The sequence below is a fragment of the Paroedura picta genome, chromosome 14, assembly GCF_049243985.1.
Source record: "Paroedura picta isolate Pp20150507F chromosome 14, Ppicta_v3.0, whole genome shotgun sequence".
In the NCBI taxonomy this organism is placed as follows: domain Eukaryota; kingdom Metazoa; phylum Chordata; class Lepidosauria; order Squamata; family Gekkonidae; genus Paroedura; species Paroedura picta.
In genome coordinates, this window is record NC_135382.1 from 24,495,154 (window position 1) to 24,522,085 (window position 26,932).

The window sequence follows — 26,932 nt, forward strand, 5'->3', positions numbered from 1 at the left end:
CCTATTGAGGCCCCTCTGCTCCCTGAGCAATTGTTTTCCGCTGGTGACACTGAATGAGGAGTCTTGTTATTAGACCCCCTTTTAGTATGCTTGAAGCCCAAGCAATTTTCTCTGCCTTTCTGTTTTCACAAAAAGAGCCTTGCCGAAGAAGCATCACTCTAGAAACCACCAGCTGACTGGTGTTGACCTGCAGGCATAAGACGGAGCCTTGATGGACCAAGGGCTGCTTGACTCCCTATAAGGCAAGGGTAGTCAACGTGTGGTCCTCCGGATGTTCATGGGCTTCAATTCCCATTAGCCCCTGCCAGCATTCGCCGGGGCAGAGGCTCATGGGAATTGTAGTCCAGGGACATTTGGAGGGCCACAGTTTGCTGACCCCTGCCCTAAAAAATCAAAATTGATCTAGGATGTCATTATGCCAGTGTAGAGCATCGAATGACCGGAGGCTACCATGGCCTGGAGTGCTGGTTTAAGTGATATCAGTTTCTGTTGGCAGCCATTTTGATCTATGATCTATGAAGAGCTAGATTTGGGTCAAGTAGCTCCTTAAAAGGTAAAGGTATCCCCTGTGCAAGCACTGGGTCATGTCTGACCCTTGGGGTGACGCCCTCTAGCGTTTTCATGGCAGACTCAATACAGGGTGGTTTGCCAGTGCCTTCCCCAGTCATTACCGTTTACCCAAACATCTGGAGGACCACAGGTTGTGACTACCCCTGCTATAAGGGACCTTCTCATTTGCACAGTGAATGCAGATAAGGAAATTCAAGAAGCCCGGTCAGGTCCCATGTTAAACTTTATTTGGTTATCTGAACCGAAGTCATAATTGTACAATAGCATATTGGTTTTTATTCAAAATTGCTTACATATTGGCTATAATATTGACATCCTGCCGTGTGCTACTGAAGAACGATGCCACCTTGTTTCTAAAACAGTACAGGTAAACTATAAAGGTTACAGTCGAAACCGAAGCTGATCCGCAAGCGCTCCTGTCCGGAGAGTATGCTGCCTGCTTCAGTCCTCATCTGCGAAACCCGTTTAAAACGCACGGAACTTGGTAAAGTAACAGTGCTACTCTCTACAGCAAAAAGGCATCTCTAAGTTACATCGAGGCTTAATTCCCCCCCCCTTATTATGCATGCACTGGCACTAAAGTGAAGGAAACGGAGGAACCAAAAGGCGTAGGTAAGCTGGGGATAGAAAGGAAAGTCATCTGAAAAGAAGAGGAGGGATTCTATGGATGTCACTGTGCTATAGACAAAGATTGTGTTCGTTCCCCCTGTGTAGCTTGGACTATTAGTTCTCTGTACAGGGGAGTGGTACTGTGAAGACCACCACTGGGCTACCATTTCCGAGAGTCTTTTGCCAGGTGGGAGGGAACCATGACAGTCAACAAGGCATTAACAACGGTCCTGTTTGCACATGGAGGCTTTCCTCTGCTTTGGATTCCTTACAGCGTTGCTTTCAGAAGCATCTTCCATCCTTAGCTGGAATCTTTCCCAAATCTGGTTCGGTACAGTCTTTTTGGAAAGATGGCCGTCAAAGCACCTTTGGATAGCCACCATGTGGATAGGGAGGTGCACATTTTGACAAGTCCTGCACACATTTGTGCAGTTTTCTTGCCTGTAGACTCCATGCTCACCCATTCCTATCCACCAGAGGGTTCTTTCCCCCAGGCTTTCAAAAACATCTCATAATGGCTAGATCAGTACAGTGTTAGAATGTTTTAACAATGAACTAGTTCCTACCTTTGATTTTTTAAACCAAAAATCTCTATTCCCCCCTCCCCCCTTAAGAGTTAAGGGGTTGGCTGCACATTTCTCCCTATAACTCCACAATAAAAAGAGCTAGCAAGTTTCTTTTTAAGCAAATCAAACTTGGGAACGAGTTCATGGTTGCAGGACAGCATTATAATACTGCAGTGACCTTAGCTATTACACATTTTTTTTAAAAGCTCACTAGTGGCAGGGGAGAAATGGTTGCCACAGAGAACTTGACTCCCATGCCGATGCTCTGTCATTCATAGTAGCAATGAGAGCTACTCAGAGAGCCTTCTATGTATGGAAGCAACCCTATTCCAGGAGGCAAGTGAACTATTACTTGAGAGTAGTGCCCTGGGATGACCTGGGCAGACTGCAGACTTCCAATCATCATGCTTCCCTTTAGCCTGGACACAATTCTTTGTGATATTTACCCAGATGTTCCTCTTTAAAGAGGAAGCTCACTTGAGCCATGAACAAGTAACATGTGCTGGCGCATGATGCGAAGGCACTCAAAGGGAATATCTGCAACTCCAGGCTGACAGTTTGGTACCCATGTAAATTTTGTGCTCCTTTTTATTTCTCAAAAATGCTGAAAAATTAGATCCCCTTTGCAGAAGTACAGATTCTCAGGTTGCCTGAAGAGATGGAAGGACCATTACAAGAGTTACCAGCTCCAGGTTGGAGAAATCCTGGAGATTTCGGGGTAGAGCTGGGGGAAGGACAGGGACTCAGCTGGGTGTAATGTCATTGTCTACCCTCCAAAGCAGCTATTTTCTCCAAGGGAACGGTAGTCTGGAGATAATCGAGAAGACCTCCAAGCCCTACTGGAGGTTGGCAAACCTAACTGTTATGCCAATTTGCCTGCTTCTCTTCCTCTTCCAGTGATGCAGAGCAAAGGATGAGTTTCCAACAATGAATTTTGAAATGCAAACAACACCGCCAGCCCGTGTTTCAGAGTTTTCATTGCAGAAAAGAAAGGAACAAACACATCACTGACAGAGTGCTCTTAGGCCTCGGGGACGTTATGCGGAATGTTAACTGTATATTCCAAAGAGAGAGACTGTGGCTGTATTTAGGATATCTAGGCTTGCCCTTCTTGAGGCCAGTCTACATGTGCCTGGACTTTCAACATAATTTGGTCCATAATGCCTTCTCAGCTGCTTTAAGCCTTGTTACAAGAAAAAGGCCAAGTCCCATAATGCACCTCTTTCCTCTTTCTCTCACCATTATAGGAAACACCATTGAGGCTTCCAGTTATGGAACCCTGAAGCTGACTCAGTGCTCAAGCCAAGTGCCTGCCCTCTTCTCTTGGTGTGCTCATGTGCTGTGCTGGTCTTCTGCTGTAAGCTCACATGCCCATTTCTGCCTCTCCTAGGTGACTCCCTGCCCCCGGTCAAAGAACAGAACCACAGAGATTAGTTCCTGGCCCACGTGCCTCATTTAACAGTAGCCATGCTGAAATAGCAACAGAGAAGCAGTAAGCAAAAGTGTGTGTGTGTTGTCAAACTCCTCCCCACCCCCCATATGCACACCTGTTACTTCTTGCAGGTTGGTTCTCAGCCTGGGAGAGAAGGACAAGTCGCTGGGTGAAATGGGCAAAGGAGGCTGGCTTCAGCTCCCTCTGCCCTGGTCTGGAGATGCCCGCTTGCTGCTCTCAGGTGCCAGCTAGTGTGAAAAGGGGACCCTAACTGTGGTTTACTGGGTATGTCTTAGGAAGTCTGAAGGAGGGGCCCATTTCCCAAAGGACAAGAAAACAGCGATAGAACTTCTGGAGTTGCCAGCTCAGGGGTGGAAAACACCTAGAGATTTGGGGGATGAGATCTGGGGAAGGGTTTGGGGAGGGACCTCAGTAAGATATTAGATCCTAGAGTCCACTCTCCAAAGCAGTCGTTTGCTCCGTGGGGACTGATTGTGGTTATCTGGAAATTAATTGTAATACGAGAGATCTCCAGATGTCGCCTGGAGGTTGGCAACCCTATTTAGAAACAGTTGATGCAGCAGCTCTAGGAGAGCAAGTTCCTCACTAAAGCAGCATTTTCTCATGAATTATGTTTAAATGTCTACTTTAAACATTGGGGTTGGGGGGCAATAGGAGGCCCCCTCCCATCTTGTTAAGCCTGTGAGCACTTTTAGAATTCAGAAAGTGAGTCATTGGCACCACAAAATGGCTGCCGTGGGATGCTGGGAGCTCTCCTGCAGCGTTGGGATGTCCCAAAACAAGGGTCCTCCTGTGATGGAGGCAGCTCCTTGCAGATGGCAAAGTTATTGCCTCTTCTGCTCTTCGGAAGCATCTCCTGCTCCAGTGGTGAGGGAAAGTTGGGAGCAGCTCTTTGCTTTGTGAAAAATATGTCTTGTCCAAGAACCGCCTGGGTGCCATGCTGGGGAATCGCCGACTGAGATCCTTAAGGATGCTAGTTGTCTGTTGTGTTGCCCTTGCGCAGATTCTTTTAAAAAATTCAAAGCTGCTTTGAAACGGCATGATTTAGAGCAGGAAGAATGGCTGGGACTGGGTTAAGCAGTTGGCCTTTCTTTGAGAAACCAGGTTTGTGTCTCTGAGAAGAGGAACTGGTGAAAAGAAGATATATGCATTTGGGAGGTCTGGCTGGCCTTGCATGTGGCCAGTGTGCATTGGGCAAGCAGGTTTGCTGGAAAGTTATCAGCAGAGTGTTCTGGCTGAGTAGCTGCAGGCCCTCTTCTTTGCCCAGGTGAGGGTTACCAGCTGTGGGTTGGGGAATTTCTGGAGATGGCGCCTGAGGAGGGAGGGGGAGGGACTTCAGTGGGACATAATGCCGTAAAGTCCACCTTCCAAAGTGGCCTTTTTCTCCAGGTGACCTGATTTTTGTCCCTTGGAGATCAGCAATCATCCTGGGAGAGCTCCAGCCACCCCCTGGAAGTTGGCAACCATGGCCTAGGCTTGTGTGTGAACTTCTCCTTTATTTAGAAAGCAGTGAGCCTGCAAAAATTACAGCTCTGCTTGGGTCATTTGCCAAGTGCTGGGCTAACACCACTAGCCCTGAAATGCCCTGCCCTGGAGAATTTGCAATCCAACCTGAGATTCTTATGAAGGGAAGTGGGTTTGGGATACTTGGATAAGGTTTTTCTTTCCTGAAGGAAACAGAGGCCCATCCAGGGGCATCTATTCATATGCAGCAACTTAACTGCCCATTGCAAAGGGCGACTGGGTGTCACCCTGCAAACTCGTGATCAGGAACTGGCTGTTCTTGTTAATCTGGGCTGATGAACTGTATGCTTAGTGGGCCAGAGGGCTTGGCCTTGAGAAATCTGTTTTTCCTTCACTTCAAACAGCAAGCAAATAACATTTCCAGGTAGAAATGTATTGAAAAAGACGACACCTGTAACAAAGTCATTAGAAAAGACAGGATTTTTCTTTGTTCTCCACAAAAGAGGGGTAAGCGCCGAGCACGCTGGGGGGAGGGGGAGGAGACGAAACTGCAGTCTCCCCTTTGGTCTTCCACCTCCTCAGCGTCAGTCCCGGTTGAGAGTGCACCAAGCAGCTGCCAGAAGAAAGGAGGGAGAGAGGCCACAGGCATTAGAAGAACACACTTCTACCCAGTTGCAAACTACCAAAGGGACGTTTTTCATCCGTGTCTACATCTAGCAAGGAAACATTTTGGGCAGTGGAGAGGAGATACATGTCACTTTGTGGGCTGAAGCAGAATAATCTGCTGTTGTCAGTGGTTATGGGTTATCCCCAACTGGATCTGGACCACAGTGGGGGGGGGACAAGAGAGGAGCATCTGGGCCGTCTGCCTGCTATTGTTCCAATGACAAATTACCCCACAGTGTCTTTTAAGGAGGCAGCTTGGTTTGGGATGCATTTAAGACCATGGTTCTCCAATGGGCTAGATGAATAGGAATGGCAGAACCTAACGTTGTTACCAGGCTGTGAAGCACTGGGGGTGCTTGAGGGTTAGAGACTCTTGTGAAAATCCCACCACCTATGACTCGCATTCTCAAATGAGCCATCAAGGACCATGCTGATCATCCACTCAGTGGACTTGCTAAAGGTCCCAGATTTGTACCTGGCACGGAGACGCGGGAGACGGCTTCCGGCTGAGTCAGGGTGTCCACCTTCACGTGCTGGAAGTTTTTGCAGGCAGAAGTCTGCAGGTGCCTGGAGGTGAGAGAAGAAAAGCAGCCCGTTGACTGGACGGCAGCTTCAAGGGGCTCTTCATGTGGTCGGGGGGGGGGGAGGGGGGCAGCCATCAGGGTTAAGTGTCCAAGTGGACCAATGAGAAGAGGGCCCCCACGGACTAACTTTTATCCAAATTTCACAACTTGTCTTAAGGTAAGCACCCTTCTTATGTGGCAGAATCAACCCTTTCAGGGCAGTCTACACTTTCCTGTAAAATAAATGGATTTAGGTAACAGATGCATTCCATTCAGGATTAGGATTTTAAAAAATGTCTGTCCTGCTCCGTGCTATAGGTTCTGAGTAACTTTGACTGATGAATATGAATTAAATAAGGAATCTGTTCGTCTTGGCCACGGGGGGGGGGTATTCAGAGGGGGACTGAATCGCCATGGCAACCTCCAGGGAAGGGCTCGGCCTCTATGCTTTGTTGTTGGCCTCTAGGTGACACTAGGGGATGCTGGACTAGATGCACCACTGGTCTGAGCTATTAGGACTTTTCTCTGGACTGAGACCAGGGTCATCTTTGGTCTCCTGCTGAAGAAGCCTTGTGGTTCACTGTTGGTGGGGATGTGACAAGGGGAAACCTCCCTAGTCAAAAAGATGTCCAACGATTTTGGTTTCAATGGCTTTGTCTTCCCAATCCTAGAACAAATTATGCTAAGGTCTAGAAAGGCAGAATAAATCATGCAAATCTGATGAATAATTTATGCAAATTAACTGACCCCCTCCTTATCATTTCTTTGTCTAGGATAAAAATACACTTACAACAGTGGTGGCTGAGAACAGGGTCTCTCCACAGCTGGATTTTTAAAAAATCCCTTGCATTGTCTACAGGGATTTTGAAACTGACTTAAATTCTTTTCTCGCCTCTTTCACAAATATGACAATGAACAGACAATGCTTCCTTTCAGGCAATTGGAATATCAAGGTCAGTGCTGTCTATGCAGTCAGGCAGTGACTCTGCAGACTCTCAGCCAGAGGTCCTTCAGATTGCCTACTGCCTGATCTGTGGAGGTAGAGATGCTGGGGATTGAACCTGGGACCTTCGGTATGCCAAATGGCAAGCAGATACTTCACCACTGAGCCATGGGCCCTGCCTGGAACCAGCCCCTCCTCTTCTTGAACAGTCCTCTTTTGGGTTTGCTGGCAGTTGGTCCCCTGATTCTGGTTGGAGTCAATATTATTTTTCCCCCTTTGGAGCCCATAAAACAATGCAACAAGGAGAGCAGAAATTTTAGGGGGAAGGAGGAGTGGTGCTGTCCAGCAGAGTGTGTGATATGGGGAGAGGAATGGGAAGGTGACTGTAAGCTGCTTTGAGCCTCCTTTGGGAAGGGAAAAGCGGCATATAAGAACCAACTCTTCTTCTATGTATGCAGATGGCAGGAATCCTCTGTAGGGAATTGAAGACATTCAGGTATCTTGCTGGGTGAGAGTTTTGGCACAATGTTGGAAGAGAGATCATAAATATTTTTTTTACAAGGAAAGCAGAATTCACAGCCGATTTAACCACTGTGGATTGTGTCCAGCTTCTTCCTGGTTTGGCAAGTTGAATGACAAATATGCTGCCCAGTAACTGGAGTTGCCAGTCCTGCCCTGATGGAATGTTTAATTCTGTCATCATGCTTTTTATGTTTCTTAATCTGCCACATGTGCGTATGCACATTTATGTGTCTGATTTCTGTAATCTGGAGATCAGTTGTAAATATGGAAGAACTCCTGGTCCCACCTGGAGGCTGGCAACCACAGCAAGGTGACAGCCCTGTCCCTAGTCAGGCACTCGGGTCCATAAAGCTGGAGCCACAATCATCAAGGCCAAAGAGGCATGAACTTGACCGACAGAAGGCTCCACTGAATGAACCTGCTGGAATGATCTCTGCGGGCATGCGAGTGAACGTGGAAGGAGGAAGGTGTATTAATAAAATAGCAAACAATAGCAAGCTAATTGCCCAAAGAGGAAGGAAAACAAGCTGCGGTTGGTGCCTTTCTCTAACCTCCCACCCCACCTGCTTGGCTGCAGTCAGGGGTCCAAGACGGGCTGCAGAAACCGTGTCCTGGGAGCTTGCCCTGGACTCATGAAAACACACATGAAGTTGAATCAGACCCCTTCATCCATCAACACCTGCACTGTCTACCCTTACTGGGAGTGGCTCTCCAGGGTCTCAGGCAGGAGGTCTTTCATATCACCTATGGCCTGGTCCTTTAACTGGAGATGGCCGAGACTGAACCTGGAACCTTCTACATGCAAAACAGAGATGCTGCTGCCATTGAGCCGTGGATGCTCCCCTCCCATAGTGCTGGAGGCGGGCCTTGGGAGGACAAGAAGGCCTTAAGCTGCCTCTGGTCTCTTCCCCCACCACCCAAGCAAAGAGGCCATCGTGAAATCTGCCAGAGCCACAGGACAACCCAGGGCACCCCTGCCATTTCCGCCTGGGGAGCAAACGGGAAGTAATTATACACACTCTGTCTATGTAGCGGCTGCTGCAGCCGCTTCTGGACTGCCTGACTCTGCTGCCTTACCGCTTCCAGTCATCCTCGCTCTCCCAGAATTCGTAGACAATGAAAGTGACTCCGTCGGGCAGCCTCACGGCGGTGACGCTACAAGAGAAGAACAGACAGCAATCACCAGTGAGAATAGTTGTGGCTGCCGCAGGAGGAGGGCTGAGCACCGCCGTCTGCCGCACCGTAGCTGAAGGAGGCGCTTCCTGGGCTGATGAGAAGGGGCCTGTTGCTTGATGGACCCAATCAGTACTAAGTGGACCCAGACTGCCGTGAGGAGCCTTTTGCTAACTGGCTCTGATTGCCAGCCTCCACAAAGGGATCGAGAATCTTAACAGGATCTTTGTGTTGCATTTATACTTTGCAGCACAAGGAAATGCTCCTTGCATCTTGAATCTGTGCACACCTAGTGTTATGGCCACTGGCTGATTTCCACCCATTCTGGAAAGCAAACCCCCACGCCCTGCCCAAGAGAGAACAAGGGGTGGCCTGCACAGTATAAGCAGCATACTTTATGAAAAAGAGTTGATTATTATTTAAAGGACTACTGCTCTAGTACTTTTCTAGAAGAGCACAAATCAGTTATTCCCTAGTGTGCATCTAGATTGAGAGTACCCATTCTACTTGTAGTTGCTGTAAGTCACCAAAAAAAAAGTCAGAATTGTTTCATAATATATGTAGGTCATTTCTACAAGCTAAACTTGGTTGAGTTTATATTAAATATCTGTTACTGTTGCTGACATGTGCATTGATCCCGTTTATGTTTGCTCATAAGATCACTGGGACCCAAGTGCACAGCCTTAACGGACTTGCCAGTTCAAGGAACCAATGGATTGGATCCCTTCTGTCAAGGGAGTAGAATACTCATGCCTACCCCCTCCCACTAGAGCTTGCTGATCTCCCCCCAAAGGCTGCTCATGGGGGCCAAGGGACTCCCTATGGATGGCAGCAAGGGCGAGTTGGGGATGTCCAGAAGGCAAGGGAAAGGGGCAGAAATTACTCCTTGCCCTCTGTTACTATGAACTGATAAAACATTGTCAAGAAAAAAATGAGTTTCAAGATGGGTGGAAGCAGTTTAGAAACCGATTAAATGAATACTTATCAAGGAGACATTAAAAGCAACACTTTTTTTGTCATCAAAACATTTCTTTTTTGCATGTGCAAAGTATATGCAATCTTAAACAGAGCTATACTTCTCTAAGTCCATTGAAGCATAGGAAGATGCAACTTGATGTAGGAGTGCACTGCTGGATGCTTATATTTCGTTGGTTTAGTGAGTCATCTTATCTTACCACTTTTTATAGGCTTGTTGAAGCTGAAGGCTTTGATTTCTGTCTTAGGAAAGTCTGCTGGATCATGTGGCCTTGGGGGTGGTGCCACTTTTTGCCATCTCCCAAGGTACTGGGGTAACAGCAGACCTAATTCTGGATCATTTGTATTCATGTGGAACAAGAGATCATAGCAAAGGTTACCACAACTCTATAGCGCTCTGGCCTCCAAAGAAGATTGGCCTTATAATGGATCTTGGAGCTGAGAAGGAGAGAGCCAAGTGGGATTGTTCAAAAGAACAGCAAGCAGAGCCCCTTTTGTGCCATGGAGAGTTCCCATTTCTCCTCTCTCACTGCCATCAGCTGCTTCTGAAAGGTTGGGACCCTTGGAAAGGATGTGGAAACTGCAGCAGGGGTCCTTTCTGCACACATAGGATAATGCACTTTCAGTGTGCTTTGGCAGCTGGATTTTCCTGTGCAGAACAGGAAAATCTTCTAAAGTACATGGAAAGTGCATTATCAATTGTGTGCAAAATAGGTCAGGGAGGGAGACTTGGAGGGAATAGTATACCCCCCTCTTGTGCAATCAGAAGAGTCCCAAAGGGGCAAGTTAAACCCAACCCAATCTACTTAAGGCATATCAACCCATACAAGCTCACTGAGAAACAAACTGCAGAACTTCTCATCTCCAGAAAGAAGGGGCCAGGACCGGTCCAATTGTGGCTCTGTGTGTGTGTATGAAAAAATGGCAATTTTAACTATCCCATATTTTTCATTCTCTGCCACCAGTAGGTTGGTTCATTTTCCCAGACGTTGCCTCCAGCTAACATTTCTGTACAACGTTCAATATGCTGCTGATGTTCATATTCATAACCTCAAAAGAACACCCTCCGGTAGAGACTTGCATGTGTGAATGGGCTATTCATAGACCCGACATCATAGCTGCAACTTAATGCTTGTCGATGGAGTCACTTCTAAGTTACCCAGGGATAAACATATATATGCCATCTGGTCTACAGACTGGGGAGGCTGCTTTGCGCTGGCTTGGTGGGCCAAAACAACTTGTACAAGTCTGAATTTTGGGGCTTGCTGAAGACATTCATGCCAGAAACGCCAACTGCTTTGGCCTGCTCATTGTTCAGTTCCATATATCACAAAATGCCTTCCATGACTGGAATTATGAAGTAGTTATGGAAATAGAGGCCTTCCTTTGATTATTGCACCAATTGTCTTGCCTATGACTGTTGCAAAAGCCACACTTCTTGGCAGAAATTGCCCTCTGGCTGGCATGTTCACATGCATCTTCTGCAGAAATGTGGAATCTGTACTTACTGGAAGCAGTCCTGTTCTCCTGCCACATTTTTCAAGTACTGCTTAAGCGAGCCACAGAACTCTCCCACGTGCTTCTGGGAAACGGTCATCTCATTTCGTACCAGAAGAAGATACTGAAGTAGCATTTGAAAAAGAGGACAAGGAAACAAAAGAGAAGAGAAATCTTAAGGTAGTCGGACTTTGGAAGAGTCAGATTCCATACCAGTAGGAGGACATAACATGGATGGTTTAGAGGGTAGGGTCTGTTGCCTACAAATCAACCCCTGTCCATTATCTGGCGTCCACTGCCCTGTCTCACTCTTTGGGGGCTGGACAGGTGTCACATCACAAACTTCCTTACAGTGATTGAAACTGTAGGTGTATCTTGCTGAAGGCTCCACCTAGGAGCTTTCCAAGGTACTGAAATGCACAATCCTTTTATTTGGGGGAGATGCCATCTTCTGCGGGCAAAGCTGATGTTCATCTATTGAGTTGCTGTCTTTGTGAAGTCCGCTGGCCTTCACTGCCTCTCCTTCAAACTGTACTAAATGTATGTGAGAATCCCTTATTTAACACTATTGCTGTGTGGGTGTGTGAAATGTCGTCAAATCACTTCTGAATTATGGCGATTTTTATTTATTGTCCTGTCTTTCCACGGTGCCAAAGGCAGCTTACAAAATGCAAACCTGTACAGTTAAAAACATGTCTGGAATGCATAAATCAAATTAAAACTGCACCGGGGTGCACCGCGTGAAAACTGCTTCTCCCTCCATAAATATCTTCACCAATTCCCTCATCAACAGATGTTCAGTAGTTCCTTCTACCAAAAGGTACATTGGAATAATTCTGCTTTGCACCTTTCATAGAAGTGAGAGAGTGGAACCTTTCCATGCCATATCTGGACAGCTGTTCCAAAGGCTGGGTGCAGCCACCAAAAATGTGTTTGTAGAGGAACAGAGAGGAACACCAAAAGTGAGACACCGGATGACCCTAAGTGGGGCCTGGGATCAAATGGGGAATGTGCCATGGCTAGCCCAATTCTTCCCAATGTCAGAAGTTGATCTGGGTTGTCCTTGATTAATACTTGAATGGAGACCAGCAAGGAAGTCCAAGGTAGCTACACAGGACAGCAGGCAACAACACACCATCTCTTGCCTTGAAAGCCCTATGAGGTCACCATGAATTGGCTGCAACTTGATGGCACCTTCCGCCACCTGTGGGCCACGAAATGAAAAGAATCACAGTGGCCACCCTTTAATACCAAGCAGCGATGAAGTGGAACAAATGAAAAATCATTCTTCACATCTGGGGTTTAGAAAGCTCCTTTCCCCCTTTTACAAAAGCAAGACAGATGCATTTCAGGCCAGTGAAATTTAAGTCCCCATTTTCCCATTTCAGGATGAGATTCCGAGAGAAAGGAACAGGAGCCCTTTCTGTAGAGAGATGGCAAGTCACTTTGAGGCCCCATGTTTCATACTCCAGTTGCTTTTCTAATCACGAATGCCAGGATTTGATTAGAAAAGCAATCTTTCCGCTTAACCTTGCTCATGACTGGAAGCAAACAGCGGCACGGCCAATAAAGACAACCTCAGCTGAACCTTTTTTGGGAACACGGTTGCCATGGGGAAAGAAGGTTCTGTTTGTTTGGGGTGGTTGCAAAACTTCTATCAGAGTGGATTTAGTAACAGGACTTTGGTCTCTCCCCTCCCCCCACTACTGCTTCTCTGGCCAAAACCTAATCTAGGGGAGAGGTGATAAGCAGACTGAAAGGGGCTTACACTTTTTAGTTCCCAGCCCCAAATTTCTCACCAGTGTTCGCAATGACTGAACATTTGGGGGAATTTTATTTTTATCATTTCACAGTTGCACCCTCTTGTGACCTCAGTATACACAGACTGCAGGAGAACCCATGTGTTGCAGAAAAACAAACCATTATAAAAAACGTAATAGCAATACTTTCAAAATTAGCATTGGTGCGTGTTCTTTTTTTAGGCTTTTAAGAAGTTTTTCAGCAAAGAATTCCTTTTGAAGGTATTTCTTATTTATTTATTTATTTTTTTTAAATTTATGTTTATAGACTGCCACTTCCCACACAGCCGGCTCGTGGTGGTTTACATAAAAAAAGATAAAAACAACAGAAAAACGTAGTACAATCGATTGATGGTGACTGTTTGGCCTGGAAGGGCTACGGATATTCCTAAGAGCCCCATTGTGTGCTTCTGTGATTCAGAAACACAAATCAAACCTCTTCAAAATTAGCTTGTTTTGTGACAACAGTTTGGTTTTTCATTTTTAGTTCCCCCCCCCAGCAAACAAGACTGAAGTGAAATATTAAAATATCTGATCTGGCTTTTCTTGATTTTACTTTTATTACAGATCAGACCGACAGGATTTGAGGAACTGTTGTATTTTTCTGCTTCAGTTATACCCCTCCCTTTTTTTTTCAAGTGGCTTACAACATCCGTTTCCCTATCACCATTTTATGCTCATGACAACCCTATGAGGTAGGCCAGGATGAAAGTGTAGCCAAGCCCAAGGTCTCTCAGTGAGCTTCTAAGGCAGAATGGGGGGTCTGGACCTGGTTCTCCCAGATCCTAGCCCAACACTGTAATCTCAAGGCCCTGGTCTGACTCTATTGCCATGACCTTTGCAGAGATGTCAGCAAAATCACAACCGCAAGTGCCAACATTTTTTCAAATGCCTCTGAACTCTGTCAACAAAAATGAGTTTGTTGACAACAGCAGAAAGTGCCTCTGGGAGGTTCACTCTGTTCTGTAGTGCAAACCATCACTAGACCCCTTAAGAGTACTGTGGCTGGGAGATGTTCATGCAGAAAGCATAATCATTTTGTTAGACTGGTGCAGGGTTGCCAGCTCTGGGTTGGGGATCACCTGGAAAGTTTGGGAGTGGCGCCTGCAGGGGATGGAGTTTGGGGAGGGGAAGAGACTTCAGTGGGGTATAAGGCCACTTTCTCCAGGGGAACTGATCTCTGTTGCCTGGAGCTGAGATGTAATTCTGGGGATCCTCAGGTTCCACCTGGAGGCTGGCACCCCTAGCCTGGTGAGGGTTCAGTTGTACACACTGGGCAACTTATGAAAAGCCACATTCGCATTTGGTGGTGGTGGAAAGTGCCATCAAGTCACAGCTGTGATCTCATAGGTCTTCAAGGCAAGACCAAACTGAGGTGGAATGCCATTGCCTGCTTCTATGACCCGGCCTTGGTGTTCCTTGGTGGCCTCCCATCCACGTACTAACTGCAGCCAATCTTTCTTAGCTTCCAGGATCTGAGAAGATCGGGCTACCCAGGTCCATTCAGTTCCAGGCACATATGCAGCTATTATATATCCTGTGAGCCCCTCTGGGCCCCTGTCTGTGAGTATCAGGAAAGTGGGGAAGGGCTTCCCTCTCTTAGAATCATAAAGTTGGAAGGGACCTCCTGGGTCACTGAGTCCAACCCCCTGCATTATGCAGGACACTCACAACCCTACTGCTCATCCACTGTAATCTGCCACCCCTTGAACCTTCACAGAATCAGCCTCTCTGTCAGATGGCTATCCAGAAAAGCACTGGGCAAGGTTGGCAGGATATTAGGGGCTTCTCCTTTAAGGCAAGCATGTCACATGACCAGGTGTAGCCTATCAGAGGTTCTCTACCACAGAGCTTTCTTTCCCAATCTAGATATTGAGGGTTAACATTACTCTGAGATATTGCACAATAAAGGTAGGGTCACTCCGGATCAATCCTTCTTGCTGCAGAAGGAAAATTTAAATTGCCCAACATCCAAATGGAAATCGCATTCTGTGTAGAGGGCAGGGACTGAATCGATCTGGGGTTGGAATAAAAGCTCCGTGCAATTTACACCCAGGTCTCCCCACTCCCACACCCATCTAAATGTGGCTGAAGCACTCTGCGTTACAACTATCCCTCCTAAGTAAGTCTGCATGAAATGGGATGGAGGGGATGCATTTTGCAAACAGTTTTCCTGAAGTGATGGAATGGGTCAGGTGCTGGGCTAGGACCTGAGAGACCCGGGTTCAAATCCCACCTCCATCCTGAAGCGTCCTGGGTGACCTTGAATGGATTACTCTCTCTCCTTCAGCCTACCTGACAGAGTTATTGTGAAGTCAAAAAGAGGAAGAAAGAGACATGTATGTTGCTGTGAACTCCTTAGCGGAAAGGTCGTATAGTGAGATAGATCAAATCCAGAATACGGAGAGATATCTGGATTGCAATTCCAGTTTTCTGTGCTATAGATCTGCGAGTGAGTGAGTGCCTGGGGATGTGGGAAGGAGCTCTGAAAATGAGGATGAACAAAAAATCTCTCGCTCTGCTGTGAGAAGCTTCCTTTCTCACAGGCTTGAGTTTGTCCATATGGCCAAGGCAGCATTTCATGGTGGGAAGAGGGGCCAGCATGGGACGGACAACCAGAGGGATTCACTTATAAGGGGAGTCTGATTAAGCTTCCCGCCTGCTTTACTCAAAGGAGAGATGACCTTTCGAGCTGCTTTTCCAGCAGATGGTGGCAGAAATGAAGGCACAAGGGGGGGGGGGAGAAACCCACAGCCCTGCCCCTCCTGGTTCTGATTTGCATATGCAAATATATTCTGTCTGTGGAGACAGATGGGGCATTTCAAGAGTACTCACCGCGCAGGCTGTGTTTTCACTGTCTGACAGTCGTTGATGCAGGTCAAACCAGAGAGTCTGTTGCAGAGGAAATGAAGAGAGGAGAAATTGGGAAACTTTCAGCACACAAAATGAAAAAAAAAGCAGCTTTACAAAAGCAGCTGTGAAAGAGTCAAAATGTGGTGGGATGTGCATGTGCATTTCGTTATGTTTTCACCTCCTCAGGTGTATTATGTGAGTTGAGAGGGGTCCATTTCTGTTTACAGCAAAACTGGAGCACCCAGGTTGAGGGCACCTAAGCCCGGTCACTTCTCTCCCCTTACCTTGCTGTGATCTGCAGTCCAAAGTATTTTTCTCCCAGCCCGACTCTGGTAACCAGAAGTGAGCTGGGCTGGAAGAGAAATGCTGAAACCAACCGAATACAGAGAGAAAAAGAGAGGAGGCAGGGTTTAGCTTCCCTCACTGACATTCTCTGTCTTCTGTTAAACAAAATCGATCCTTTTTTGGGTCCCATAAGTAGACACATGGCTCGCTCCCTGTTTGTCTCTGCTACAGCCCTAATAGGACAAGAAGATTTTGCACAATTAATATTCACAAAGAAAAAAAAAACTTTGCATATTGGGAACAGTGGTCTTGGGCCAGTTTGTTCCCTGGGACGCTAGCTTTCTGCTTGCTTGGATTGATAGACTGTACAAGAGAATTCAACTATTCCCCGTGTAGTCTGAAATGGTACAGACCTTTCTTCCACCTCATTCTGCCACATATCTAGTTCAGCTGTCATCTGGCACTGAGGGACAGGAATGTTCTGTCTTTGGAACTTTGTCTGTGATGGGGCCTTCACACAAGCAAATCTGTCCCTTGATGAGACAGTGATAAACACACATGAAGGAACCAGCCTCCAGGTGCTGACATCAACAGAGGTTTGGAGACTAGAAGACTGGATGACAAATTGATTCCAGAACAAAGTTAGAGAGAAACAGGGCCGTAGGCGGTTTAAGGCCGTTTTCATTGCATTTCTCTGTGTATATATTGCAAGGTTTTCATTCTGTTGTTTTCTGGTCTTGTAATCCTGATTTAATGCATCATTTCTCGTATGTATTTAGTGCCTTGAGCCAGGAGGAAAGGCAGAGTACAAATGTTTCGATAAGCAAAATACACTGCTTCCATTTTATGTATTATGCAGCTGTTATGGCTTTTTAAAAATAAATATGCAATCGGTCTTGAATCTCAGCAGGAAAGGCAGACTGTAAGTGAAGTTAGTAAAGAAATAAATGGAAAGAAACCGGGGGGGGGGGGGAATACTGTGACACAGTGTCCAAATCTCAAGATGTGGCCCAGGGATTAAGTCTGCCAGATCTTTCTTGGGAAACACCTGGAGCTTTGGAGGGGGTGGAGCCTGAGGGAGGGGAGGGACCTCAGCAGGATATAACACCATAGAGTCTACCCTCCAAAGCAGCCACTTCCTCCAGAGGGTCCTGGTTGTCTGGAGGTCAAATAGAGGGAGGTGTCCAGGGAACACCTGTAGGTTGGCAACCCTAGAATGTGTCATTTGCATGTGCAAAGTCCTGGGTTCTGTTCCTGCCATCTTGAATGAAAAGATCTTAGATTGCAGATATTGGGGCCAGCCTTTCTCTGGTCCAGGAGAGCTGCCACCAGTCAGAAACAGAAAAGATGGAGAACAAGGAGGATGCTTCTTAGGTTAAGATGGTTTTAAACTACTCTCCCTACCCCACCCATTACATTTCACAGGCATAGTATCTGAAGGCATGCCAATGTGCTAAAAGCATGAACATTTGACATGCTGCATAGTGCAACACTTTCCAGCCTGACTGGTCCTTGTTATCAAGTTCCTAAATCTTTATTGCACTCCTTCAAGAATTCTAATGTATGTGCTCAGCACTCTGCCCAAAGGTCCCTGGCATGCGATCTCTGTGAGCTAAACATGGGTTTCAGTCAAAAATACTTCCTGGAAATGTACACCTGCTTCAAATCAGGCACATATTGACTGATATGGGGGGGGGATATGCAGTTGCCTAGACAACTGTTGCCTAAAAATATTGCTGGGATGATTGTTGTTTTATAGCAGAGCCCCCCTAGTTGTTATGACAACACAGAAGGGACACTGGTAAGAATGCACTACTTGACTCTTCTCCAAAACAGTCTGAAATCACAAGCAATACTAGAAGCAACCAAACAGTGGAGATCTTGATCCAGCGCTGCTTTCTAGACATGTGCGCCAATGAATATGGAGATGTGGATTTCAGAGGATTGCCAACCATTCACCCTAAGACAGTAAGGTACCAGAGATCTGTGATTATCTAGCAGAAACCACAACATCTCAATCTCCATGCTACAAGAAACTCAATTAAAAGTGCATGCTGCTGCTCCTAAACACTAGGCCAAGCTGTCTTTCTTGTGTCACCACTGTGAATGGCCAGACCGTGGAACTGCAGCTGGCTGATCAGGCAGGGGTCGGGTGATACATGGTTCATGCGATCTGTTCCTGAATCAGGTATCATATTTGGAAAGTGGTCAAGATGGGAACCTCTCCATGCCAAAGACTTGAAGATGCTACTCTGAAGATGCCAGCCACAGTTACTGGTAAAAAATCAGGGACTAAAACTACTAAATCGGCTCCACCTAGCCCAGAATGCCCACATCTGCTTCATACCTCAAGTATTTTAATAGCTGGACTTGCTCTCCTTAGAAACGTAATTATATTTTAGGCCCTGTTGACTAGGTAGGGGAGACCAGGCATCACTGAGTCCTACCACCGGCTACCCCATGGCTACTAATATCCAGTCAGTCAAAAGGAAGCAACCCAGGCAAAAAGTGAGATGAAATGGATTGGATTCCCCTCCCCCCCCCCCTGGCCTGGGGCTTTAAGGATCTCAGAGAAGCTGCAGCGAGGAAGCAGGCTTAGGAAACATATTAAAAGGAAAAGACACATGAACTGAGCTTCCGGGCAGCTACATCACAAGCTTCTAAGAGACGGAAAACAAACAGCATCTTCTTTTGCCCCTTGAGAAGGATCCCTGATGAAGAAAAGACGCCAGAGGCTGCGCTTGGCGTAGATACGGTCCTAACCTGCTCAGAGAGTGAAGAGTGACTGCAGAAGGGGTGGCGGTGGCAGGCAGGAGTTTGTCTCTGCTGCTTACGGCTTTGTGACATTTGAGTCAGTCTTAATAAAAGGTGTTATGCAATGGTTGTGTTGGCAGTGAGGGTGGGGAGAAGCACTGAAGAGCCTGCTCCAGGCACTGGATGGGGATTATGTGTCGAGGGGATTTAGGCGAGTCCTTTCTGCCAAGCCCTTTGCTCCAAAGACTGGGAAATTCCCAGAAGGGTCCTATGAGACGAAGGGACTTTAAAAACATGCACCAGTGACAAGCCAGTCACGGTCTTGCCCCCCCCCCAACCCCTGTTCGCTGGCCTTGTTCCTTAATGGGATCCCCAACATCGAGGGATAAGGTGAGCTATGAAGGTAAAGGGGTTTTTACTTCTCTGCCGGAAGAATATCTCTGCAGCAGAGACGGCGTCTGTTCCTGGGCAGCAGCAAATCTAGGCTACGCTTGGTAGGTTTATTATCCATTACAACTGCGGGGATATCTATAAAAGTCTTATTTCAATAACCAGCAAAACTGGCCCTAAGAGGGGAAAACCCAATCTCTGGAAGGAGAGAAGGCTGAAATGGCTCATTTAAATTATGGATTTTAGAATACCACTGAGAGAAAGCATATTTCTGGTATGTGCAATAAATCACCATTTCATTATCCCTTTAGGGTACACTTGAAAGGGAAAGGAGCTGGCGGAATTCAGCGGAGATTTTCTACAGAGACTTCAGAAGGGGAGGGAAGCGATCAGGGCTGCAAAGTAACAAAACCAATTAGTTTCTTCCCCCCTCCAAAAATGTTTTGAATCCGTTCACTGAGTTGTCCTTGGTGCTGGCTGCCCCCGGCATGGCTATCAGGCGTGACGGACAGGCTTATAGGGAAAGAAACACCGAAGCCCTCTGGGTTCTAAAATCTGGCGTATCTTCCTTGGTAAATGCCAGACAGACAAAAGACTCAAAACAGGACCCTCTGCAGCTTTCTTGGGGCCATGGCACGGAGTCCAACTGGACTCACTCCCCAAATAAGCAAACAGGGTATTGCACCCGTATTGCACTTGTGCAATACTAGGCAAGATACCAGGATAAAAGACATGCATGTTGGACAGTTCAGCACAAAGGAATGAAATTTGAAACTGTTCTTATACAGGGCTGTTAACCTCCAGGCGGTGCCTGGAGATCTCCCAAAAGTACACCTGATCTCCAGATGACCAAGAGCAGTTCCCCTGGAGAAAATGGCTGCTTTGCAGGGGAAACTTCATGACGTTATATCTGCTGTGGTCTGCTGCCATCTGTAAATTCTGCCATTCCAGCCCCTCCCCTCCCATTTCCAGGAATTTTCCTGACCAGAATTGGCAACCCTACTAGTCCTGTATGGTCTACTGTGACACATGATGGCTAACAAGAAAGCTCTCTTTAAACACCCCCTGCTTGAGAGCCTTTTAACTGGAGATACCAGGGCGAGAACCTGGGACTTTCTGTATGCAAGCAGGAGTTCTATCCACTGGGCCACTACCATTCCCCTAGCTCGCCTCTCTCTTGCTTTGCTTATCATGGTGGTAGCCTCCCAACTATCCAGCAGCAAACTGTGATAAGACTCCTCATTCCAGGCAGAGGTCGGAGAGAAACAAGGTGTGTGAACAGGTGACTGCAGCTATATGGAGGAGGCAGGCTTATTCCGGAGCCTACAGAAAGACAATCCTCTGAAAGAAAGCCTTGGCTTATTACTAGAAGATATTCCCTGGCTTATAACAATATAGAGCCATGGCACAGCAGTGCATTCAATAGCAACGTTTATCTGTAAAATCTGATGCTGTTTTCTGGGTCCAAAAAAGCTGCCGAAACATCCCAGAGCTTATTCTTTTGTGCCTCCACATTATAGAAATCAAATTTATGAGAATGCACTCTCCTTTTTAAAAAATTCAATGCGCCACGCTGGGCCTTCACAACAGCCTTGTGCATTTCACGGTCTTCTGCCAGCGACGACACATCTTTGCATAATATTATTTTTCATGGCTTTTAGCTGGAGCTCCGAGTTCTGCATCGCCTGTGGCCTTCGCTCTCACCTTTACTTTTCAGGATTCAAGGGCATTAAGCATTATGGTGGAGAGATTACCTCTCTCTCTCACCCACCAGCCTTTGTTTTCATGCCGCAGTCCCCAGTCCTATTCAGCATGTACCTTGTCATTCTTCAAAGCACTACCTACATCTTCTCATTTTACAGGAAACATTCACGTCTCGGCTCAGAGCCAGACATTCTGGAAGGTCAAAAGCTAAGGGTGCGATTCAATTTATTTTCTTTTTAAAGCCAAGGCTATGGAAATTAATTTAAAATCTAGCTTTCAATGAGGGAAGATGACTCGAACAACTTCTTCAGAAATGCTGGAAAACATTCAAATTGAAATTGTCTTCTAGCCCACCAGTCCATCAATATGTTGAAAGTCTTATTCCACTTGGACTTGGGTTGTCAGCCACCCTCCCCCTCCGGTCATGGGACTGTCAGTAAGTTAAATGGAGGTTCTCATCATGTTTGTTCCATTATTATATTGTTCTTCTGTTATGACTGTATTGTTATTGTTCAGTTTATCATGTTATTTGTACTGTTTTTCTCCAGTTCCATGTAAACTGCCCTGAGCCTCTGGCAAGCCCAGTATATAAATATAATAAATACAATAAATAAATACATTTGTAATGCAGAGAGATTCCCCAGGCACCACCTTAAGGCTAGCAACCCTAGTTTGCTTTTGGAGGTCCAGCACCTGCCAGCGGTACCCATGGGTCCAATTACTTCCAAGCCCACTTAAGCTAAGGATGCTCCCCTCCAGAAGGGACCTGGAATTACAGCTCATTGCCAGACTACAGACATCCATTGCCCTGGGAAAAAAAGGATGTTTTGGTGGGGGGGACTCTATGGACTTGTACCCCACCTATCTGTAGAATCTCCTGATGAAGAGAGTACATTGACTCAGTCCCCTTACCATACATACAATCATTTGGGCCAGCAACCAAGTCAAATAAATCACAGCAAGCTGACAAGTCCCAAGTGACTCACAGGACCCCAGGACCATGGGGCTTTCAGGGCAAGAGATGAGCCGAGGTGGTTGGCCATTGCCTTCCTCTGCAGAGGAATCCCAGTCTTCCTTGGTGGTCTCCCATCCAAATACTAACCCTAGTGACTCTGCTTAGTTTCTAAGTTTTAATGAGATGGGGCTAGACTGGGCTATTAGGCTGCTAGTGGCCAAGTGAGTAATCTCTAAACCAACTTTTCTTTCAGGATTTCCTATGGGAACAAATAAAAGCTTGGAATCCGTGGATTTTTGTTCAATGCCGCATGTAAGTTGCTAGAGTTGCTAACTTTGGCATCATATATATGTACTCAGTGTCTAGAGGAAAAAGTAGCATCATTGGTACACCTGATAAAGAGGTGTTCACCATGACAAAAATTATTCTTGTGGAATTATCAGGGGACAAACTAATAATGGGTGGATCTTCTGATCATTCTGGTAAGTACAGGATCCCTCAGATGGAGGAAATTTTCTTCTGAGAACAGGAGGCCCCTCATTTGAAGAAGAGTTGATTTTTCATTGCCCAAAGAAGTCTCAAAGCGGCTTACATTCGCCTTCCCTTCCCTCTCCCCACAACAGACACCTGGTGAGGCAGGTGAGGTTGAAAGAGCCCTGACAGGACTGCTCTGTGAGAACAGCACTATCAGGATTGTGACTAGCCCAAAGTCACCCAGCTGGCCGCATGTGGAGGACCGGGGAATCAAATCTGGCTCACCAGATTAGAAGGTGTCATTCTTAACCACTATACCAAGCTGGTTCCTTCTTTTGGAGGAATGAAAGGGGATCACTGGGGATCAGTGGCAGAGCCACTGCATGACAGGCAGAATGCCCCAGATTCAATTTCTGATGTCTCCAGGAGCCACCTGAGAGCTACTGACCATTAGAGTAGTCAGCACTGACTGTGATGTATAAGGCAGCTTCATGTAGTCAATCTATTTTTATACTATGTAATGCATGGCTTTCTAAAAAAAAAATCTCTGTTTGTATTTCTTTTATCACTGTGTGCATTTATGAAAATAAATCAACGCAAAAGACAGGGATTCTATGAAAACAGAACACTTAAAAGAAACCCCTACCTTGTTTTCCAGCCTTCCAATCAACTCTGCTAACCGGTTGATTTGAGCTTCCAAGCCTTCCTCCTTGGTATCTGAAGATGCTACAGAAAGAGAAGAGTTACAAGGCAAAAAACACAGCATCCTGGTTTATTCTATCCTGATGATGCTTCCTGAGCAATTCTGAAGTTTCCTGATTAATGCTCAGGATATCCAAAAGTTGGTCAAATCACTCCAATGCTTCTTAACTTCATATCTCCTAAGATGTTCCAAGATCACGTGGGGATCCTGTTGTGACAACAGTAGTAAAACTGTCAAACAATTTTGAGCCGACCAAAAGAATCTAAGTTTCATTGCAGTGGCCCAGGTCTTCAATGAATGAGAACTACGCAGCCTACTTCAAAAAGCAAGTTGGAATTCGAAACATTTTCGGGACTGCAATATGGTACAAAGAAAGGAAGCCTGAGCTGTTTCCACTTTAGCAGAAACCATGGATACCATAAAGGAGCTCCTGTAGAGCAGAAGATCTTAGCATGAGACACTACAAAAGCCAGAGGAATATATTGGCTGCCAGCTTTATGGAAAGCAACCTTAAAATTCTGGTGGGATGCTCACTTGGAGCCAGCTTGGTGGAGTGGTTGGGAGTGCCAACCTCTAATCTGGTGAACTGAGTTTGATTCCCTGCTCCTCCACATGTAGCCAGCTGGGTGACCTTGGGCTCGCCACAGCACTGGCCGAGCAGTAATCTCAGAGCTCTCTCAGCCTCACCTCCCTCACAGGGTGTCTGTTGTGGGGAGAGGAAAGGGAAGGCGACTATAAGCCGCTTTGAGACTCCTTCAGGTAGAGAAAGGCAGCATATAAGAACCAACTCTTCTTTAGTAATATCAGGGCTCTCTCAGCCTCACCTCCCTCACAGGGTGTCTATTGTGGGGAGAGGAAAGGGAAGACGATTGTAAGCTGCTTCGAGACTCCTTCTGGTAGGAAAAAGTGGACAATAAGAATTAATTCTTCTCCTTGGGATTCCCTTTCACCCAGGATCAAGTTCCAAGCTTACCGAATCCTCAGTGGAATCACAGGCCTGGAATCATTTACACTGGAAAAAGGACTTCTCCCCCAGAGTCACATCTGCACAGCTGTGACTGGAGAGCACTTGTTCTGTTAAGATGCTTCATGGTTCAAATCCAATGCATGTGAGTTCCACTGTGGATGGGACCAGTGGCTTATCAGGCTTATGTGGCTGGCGAGATGGATTGTGCAAATTATGGCTCATTCGTTTTAATGAAATTCAGAAATACTATTGCATCGCAGGGGTGGGGGGGCAAACTGTGGCTCTCCAGATGTCCATGGACTACAATTCCCATGAGCCCCTGCCAGCATCTGGAGAGCCACAGTTTGGCCACCCCTGATCTAGAGAGGCCTCCACTTTCCTACCACGGTGGGATCTTGAACCTGGCTCTCCAAGATCCTAGTGTGATATTTTAAGTTCTGCACTACACTGGCTTTTGCAGGAGGACAGTAGAGCCCATCTTGGGGAAGGCACTGGCAAACCACCCGTATTGAGTCTGCCATGAAAACGCTAGAGGGTGTCACCCCAAGGGTCAGACATGACTCGGTGCTTGCACAGGGGAAACCTTTACCTTTACCTAGGTGCACTTCTATAAGAGCCTCTTGTGGCGCAGAGTGGTAAGGCAGCTGTCTGAAAGCTTTGCCCATAAGGCTGGGAGTTCGATCCCAGCAGCCGGCTCAAGGTTGACTCAGCCTTCCATCCTCGCGAGGTCGGCAAAATGAGTACCCAGCTTGCTGGGGGGTAAACGGTAATGACTGGGGAAGGGAATGGCAAACCACCCCGTATTGAGTCTGCCATGAAAACGCTAGAGGGTGTCACCCCAAGGGTCAGGCATGACCAGGTGCTTACACAGGGGATACCTTTACCTTTTAACTAACAGGCCTTCTGCCCTCTCCCCTCGGCTATAGGGTCACCACATGGACTATTGCACCATTGGAGTATGATTGAGTGTCCTTATTGACAAGGTTTATGCTGAGCCAAGGCTGCGTGCCAGAATTCAATTACAAGGTAATTGTTCCCTCTCTGAATAATTGCTAACCAAACAGCAAGCACTTCATCCAAATAAGTGATGAGAAATTACATGAGAAGCACTACCAGGTTTAATTTCCTATGGGTAGGAGAGCATTAGGGAGCTAGGCCCTCTTTGTAAAACTCACTTGATTCACAGATTTACTTGTAGAGCATCACGGAAAGAGTCATAAATGTCGGCAGCAAGACTAGATGGGCTCACGTTCAACCAACTCACAATTCCCAAAGTCTCTGTCAGTCTCTCTAAATCCGAACAGCAACTGCAGCTCCAGACTATACCTCTGCTTCTTTCCACTATCTGGTTGACCTCACCCTTCAAAATTCCACCCTGACCTGGAGAGCCCAGACAAGCACAATCCCACCAGGTCTCAGAAGCTAAGCCGGACTGACCCTGGCTGGTAGTTGGATAGGAAACCTTCAAGGATTTGGGTGGCAGTTCCTCCAAGGAACACTAGGAGTCAGGACACAGAGGCAAGCAAATGGCCAACCACATCTGAACGTCCCTTGCCTGGCTGCCAGACAATTCTCGGATCTCCCAGCTATGCTACACAGGCCATGTGATAACTAATAAATACGAATTCCAGACTCCAAAGGTATCCCTTCGACAAGCTGGTGATCATCCCAAATTATTAGCATTATTAGCAAGAAATGGTCTCCCAGAATTAAAAAAAAAAATCCTTACCAGTCTGGAAACTTTTTCTGCGCTCTTTGGTCATGATTCTGTTATTGGGGGCATAAGTAGGCACAGGGTTGTCATACCAGGTGTCCATGACACTGTGGCCAGATTTACTGTGCAAGTGCCTGCAATTGGAGAAAGGAAACACACGCACACATACATGAAAGAACACATGAATTCATCGTGTGGGCTCCCTCTCCCCAAACAGATCTATGGCTTAAAACTGCTCTTCAAGAAAGGCACCCCTTTAGCCCTGATCCTTTTAATTGGAGATAGTGAGGATTGAACCAAGGACCTTTTGCTGATTAATTGCATATTTTCTGCTGGCTGTTGATTGTATTAATAAACTGTACCGTACTGAGCCTAGGACCTTGGCATGCCAAGCAAAGGCTCAGCCACTGAGCCATGGCCCCACGTGTGCCATTGATCTGGAGACCTTTCTTCCTTCTACACTCCTGCATCTGTAGCTTTTCAGACTACATCAAAACGTCCACCGGGGCTATGATCAAGTCAAACACAAATCTACGCCAAGAAGCCAGCACTGTATTCTGAAATCAAACCAAGTCACTGCTTAGATAACTACTGGTAGCAAAATGGTCTGAGCAGATCCATGATCGACATCCATCGGTGCTGATGTCAACCCATGATACTGATGAAAGATGGATGCTCTCCGACTGATAGGTTTACCAGCCTGCTTTCATTCCCAGCCTGTCTTCATTCCTAGTCTGCCCACAAGCTCACCACAAACCTCAGCCAGAGTTTTTCCGAATCCTTTATTGGCACATAAAACTATATTATGGTGAAAATTAGAATAAGTAAGCATAAAAAGACAAAGTACATATAAGGATTTGTACTAAATTAAAAGTATGCGGCAGATGGTCCTTAACGGTGGCCCTGATGCAATCTGATTGCACCTTGCAAAAATGTGGCCACATTTTCAATCACTTCTATGTTGGTATTATCCAAAAGAAAGAAAACCTTAAGAAGGTCAGGAAGTCCCCTGTTTATTTTATTTATTAATTATATTTCTATGCCACCACTCCCAGGCCTGCCGTCTTGCAGTGGCTAACAACCAGAAGAAAACATACAGTAAAAAGTTATTCAAATTCAAATTTATTTTAATACAGCACTGCAGCTAGATAAAACAGATAGCAAGAAAAAAACATTTCACGCAAAAAAGTTATATAATACAGTTACAACTCCTTTCCCTGACTCCCACCCTCCTCCCTCCCCCAATCCCTCCCTGTAGTCTGCCAGATCTACTAAGTCCCTGGGGGTGATATTATAATGAGAAATTCCAAGTTTGGACTCCAGCTTTAGAAGG

At 46.4% G+C, this 26,932-nt stretch overlaps 1 protein-coding gene across 2 annotated transcripts in view; it reads right to left on the bottom strand.

Moving 5' to 3' along the window:
* Positions 1 to 775: 775 nt before the first annotated feature.
* The window catches only part of NECAB2 (N-terminal EF-hand calcium binding protein 2), a 136,165-nt gene continuing 110,008 nt past the window's right edge, over positions 776 to 26,932 (bottom strand). For both annotated transcript variants that reach the window (XM_077309904.1, XM_077309905.1), the window contains exons 7-13: positions 25,615 to 25,733; positions 22,862 to 22,941; positions 15,636 to 15,692; positions 11,013 to 11,125; positions 8,434 to 8,511; positions 5,804 to 5,895; positions 776 to 5,275 (exon numbers count right to left, since the gene is read on the bottom strand). In XM_077309904.1, coding sequence (XP_077166019.1) covers positions 5,247 to 5,275; positions 5,804 to 5,895; positions 8,434 to 8,511; positions 11,013 to 11,125; positions 15,636 to 15,692; positions 22,862 to 22,941; positions 25,615 to 25,733 — 568 coding nt within the window. In that variant the 3' untranslated portion in view covers positions 776 to 5,246. The remainder of the gene's footprint in view (positions 5,276 to 5,803; positions 5,896 to 8,433; positions 8,512 to 11,012; positions 11,126 to 15,635; positions 15,693 to 22,861; positions 22,942 to 25,614; positions 25,734 to 26,932) is intronic.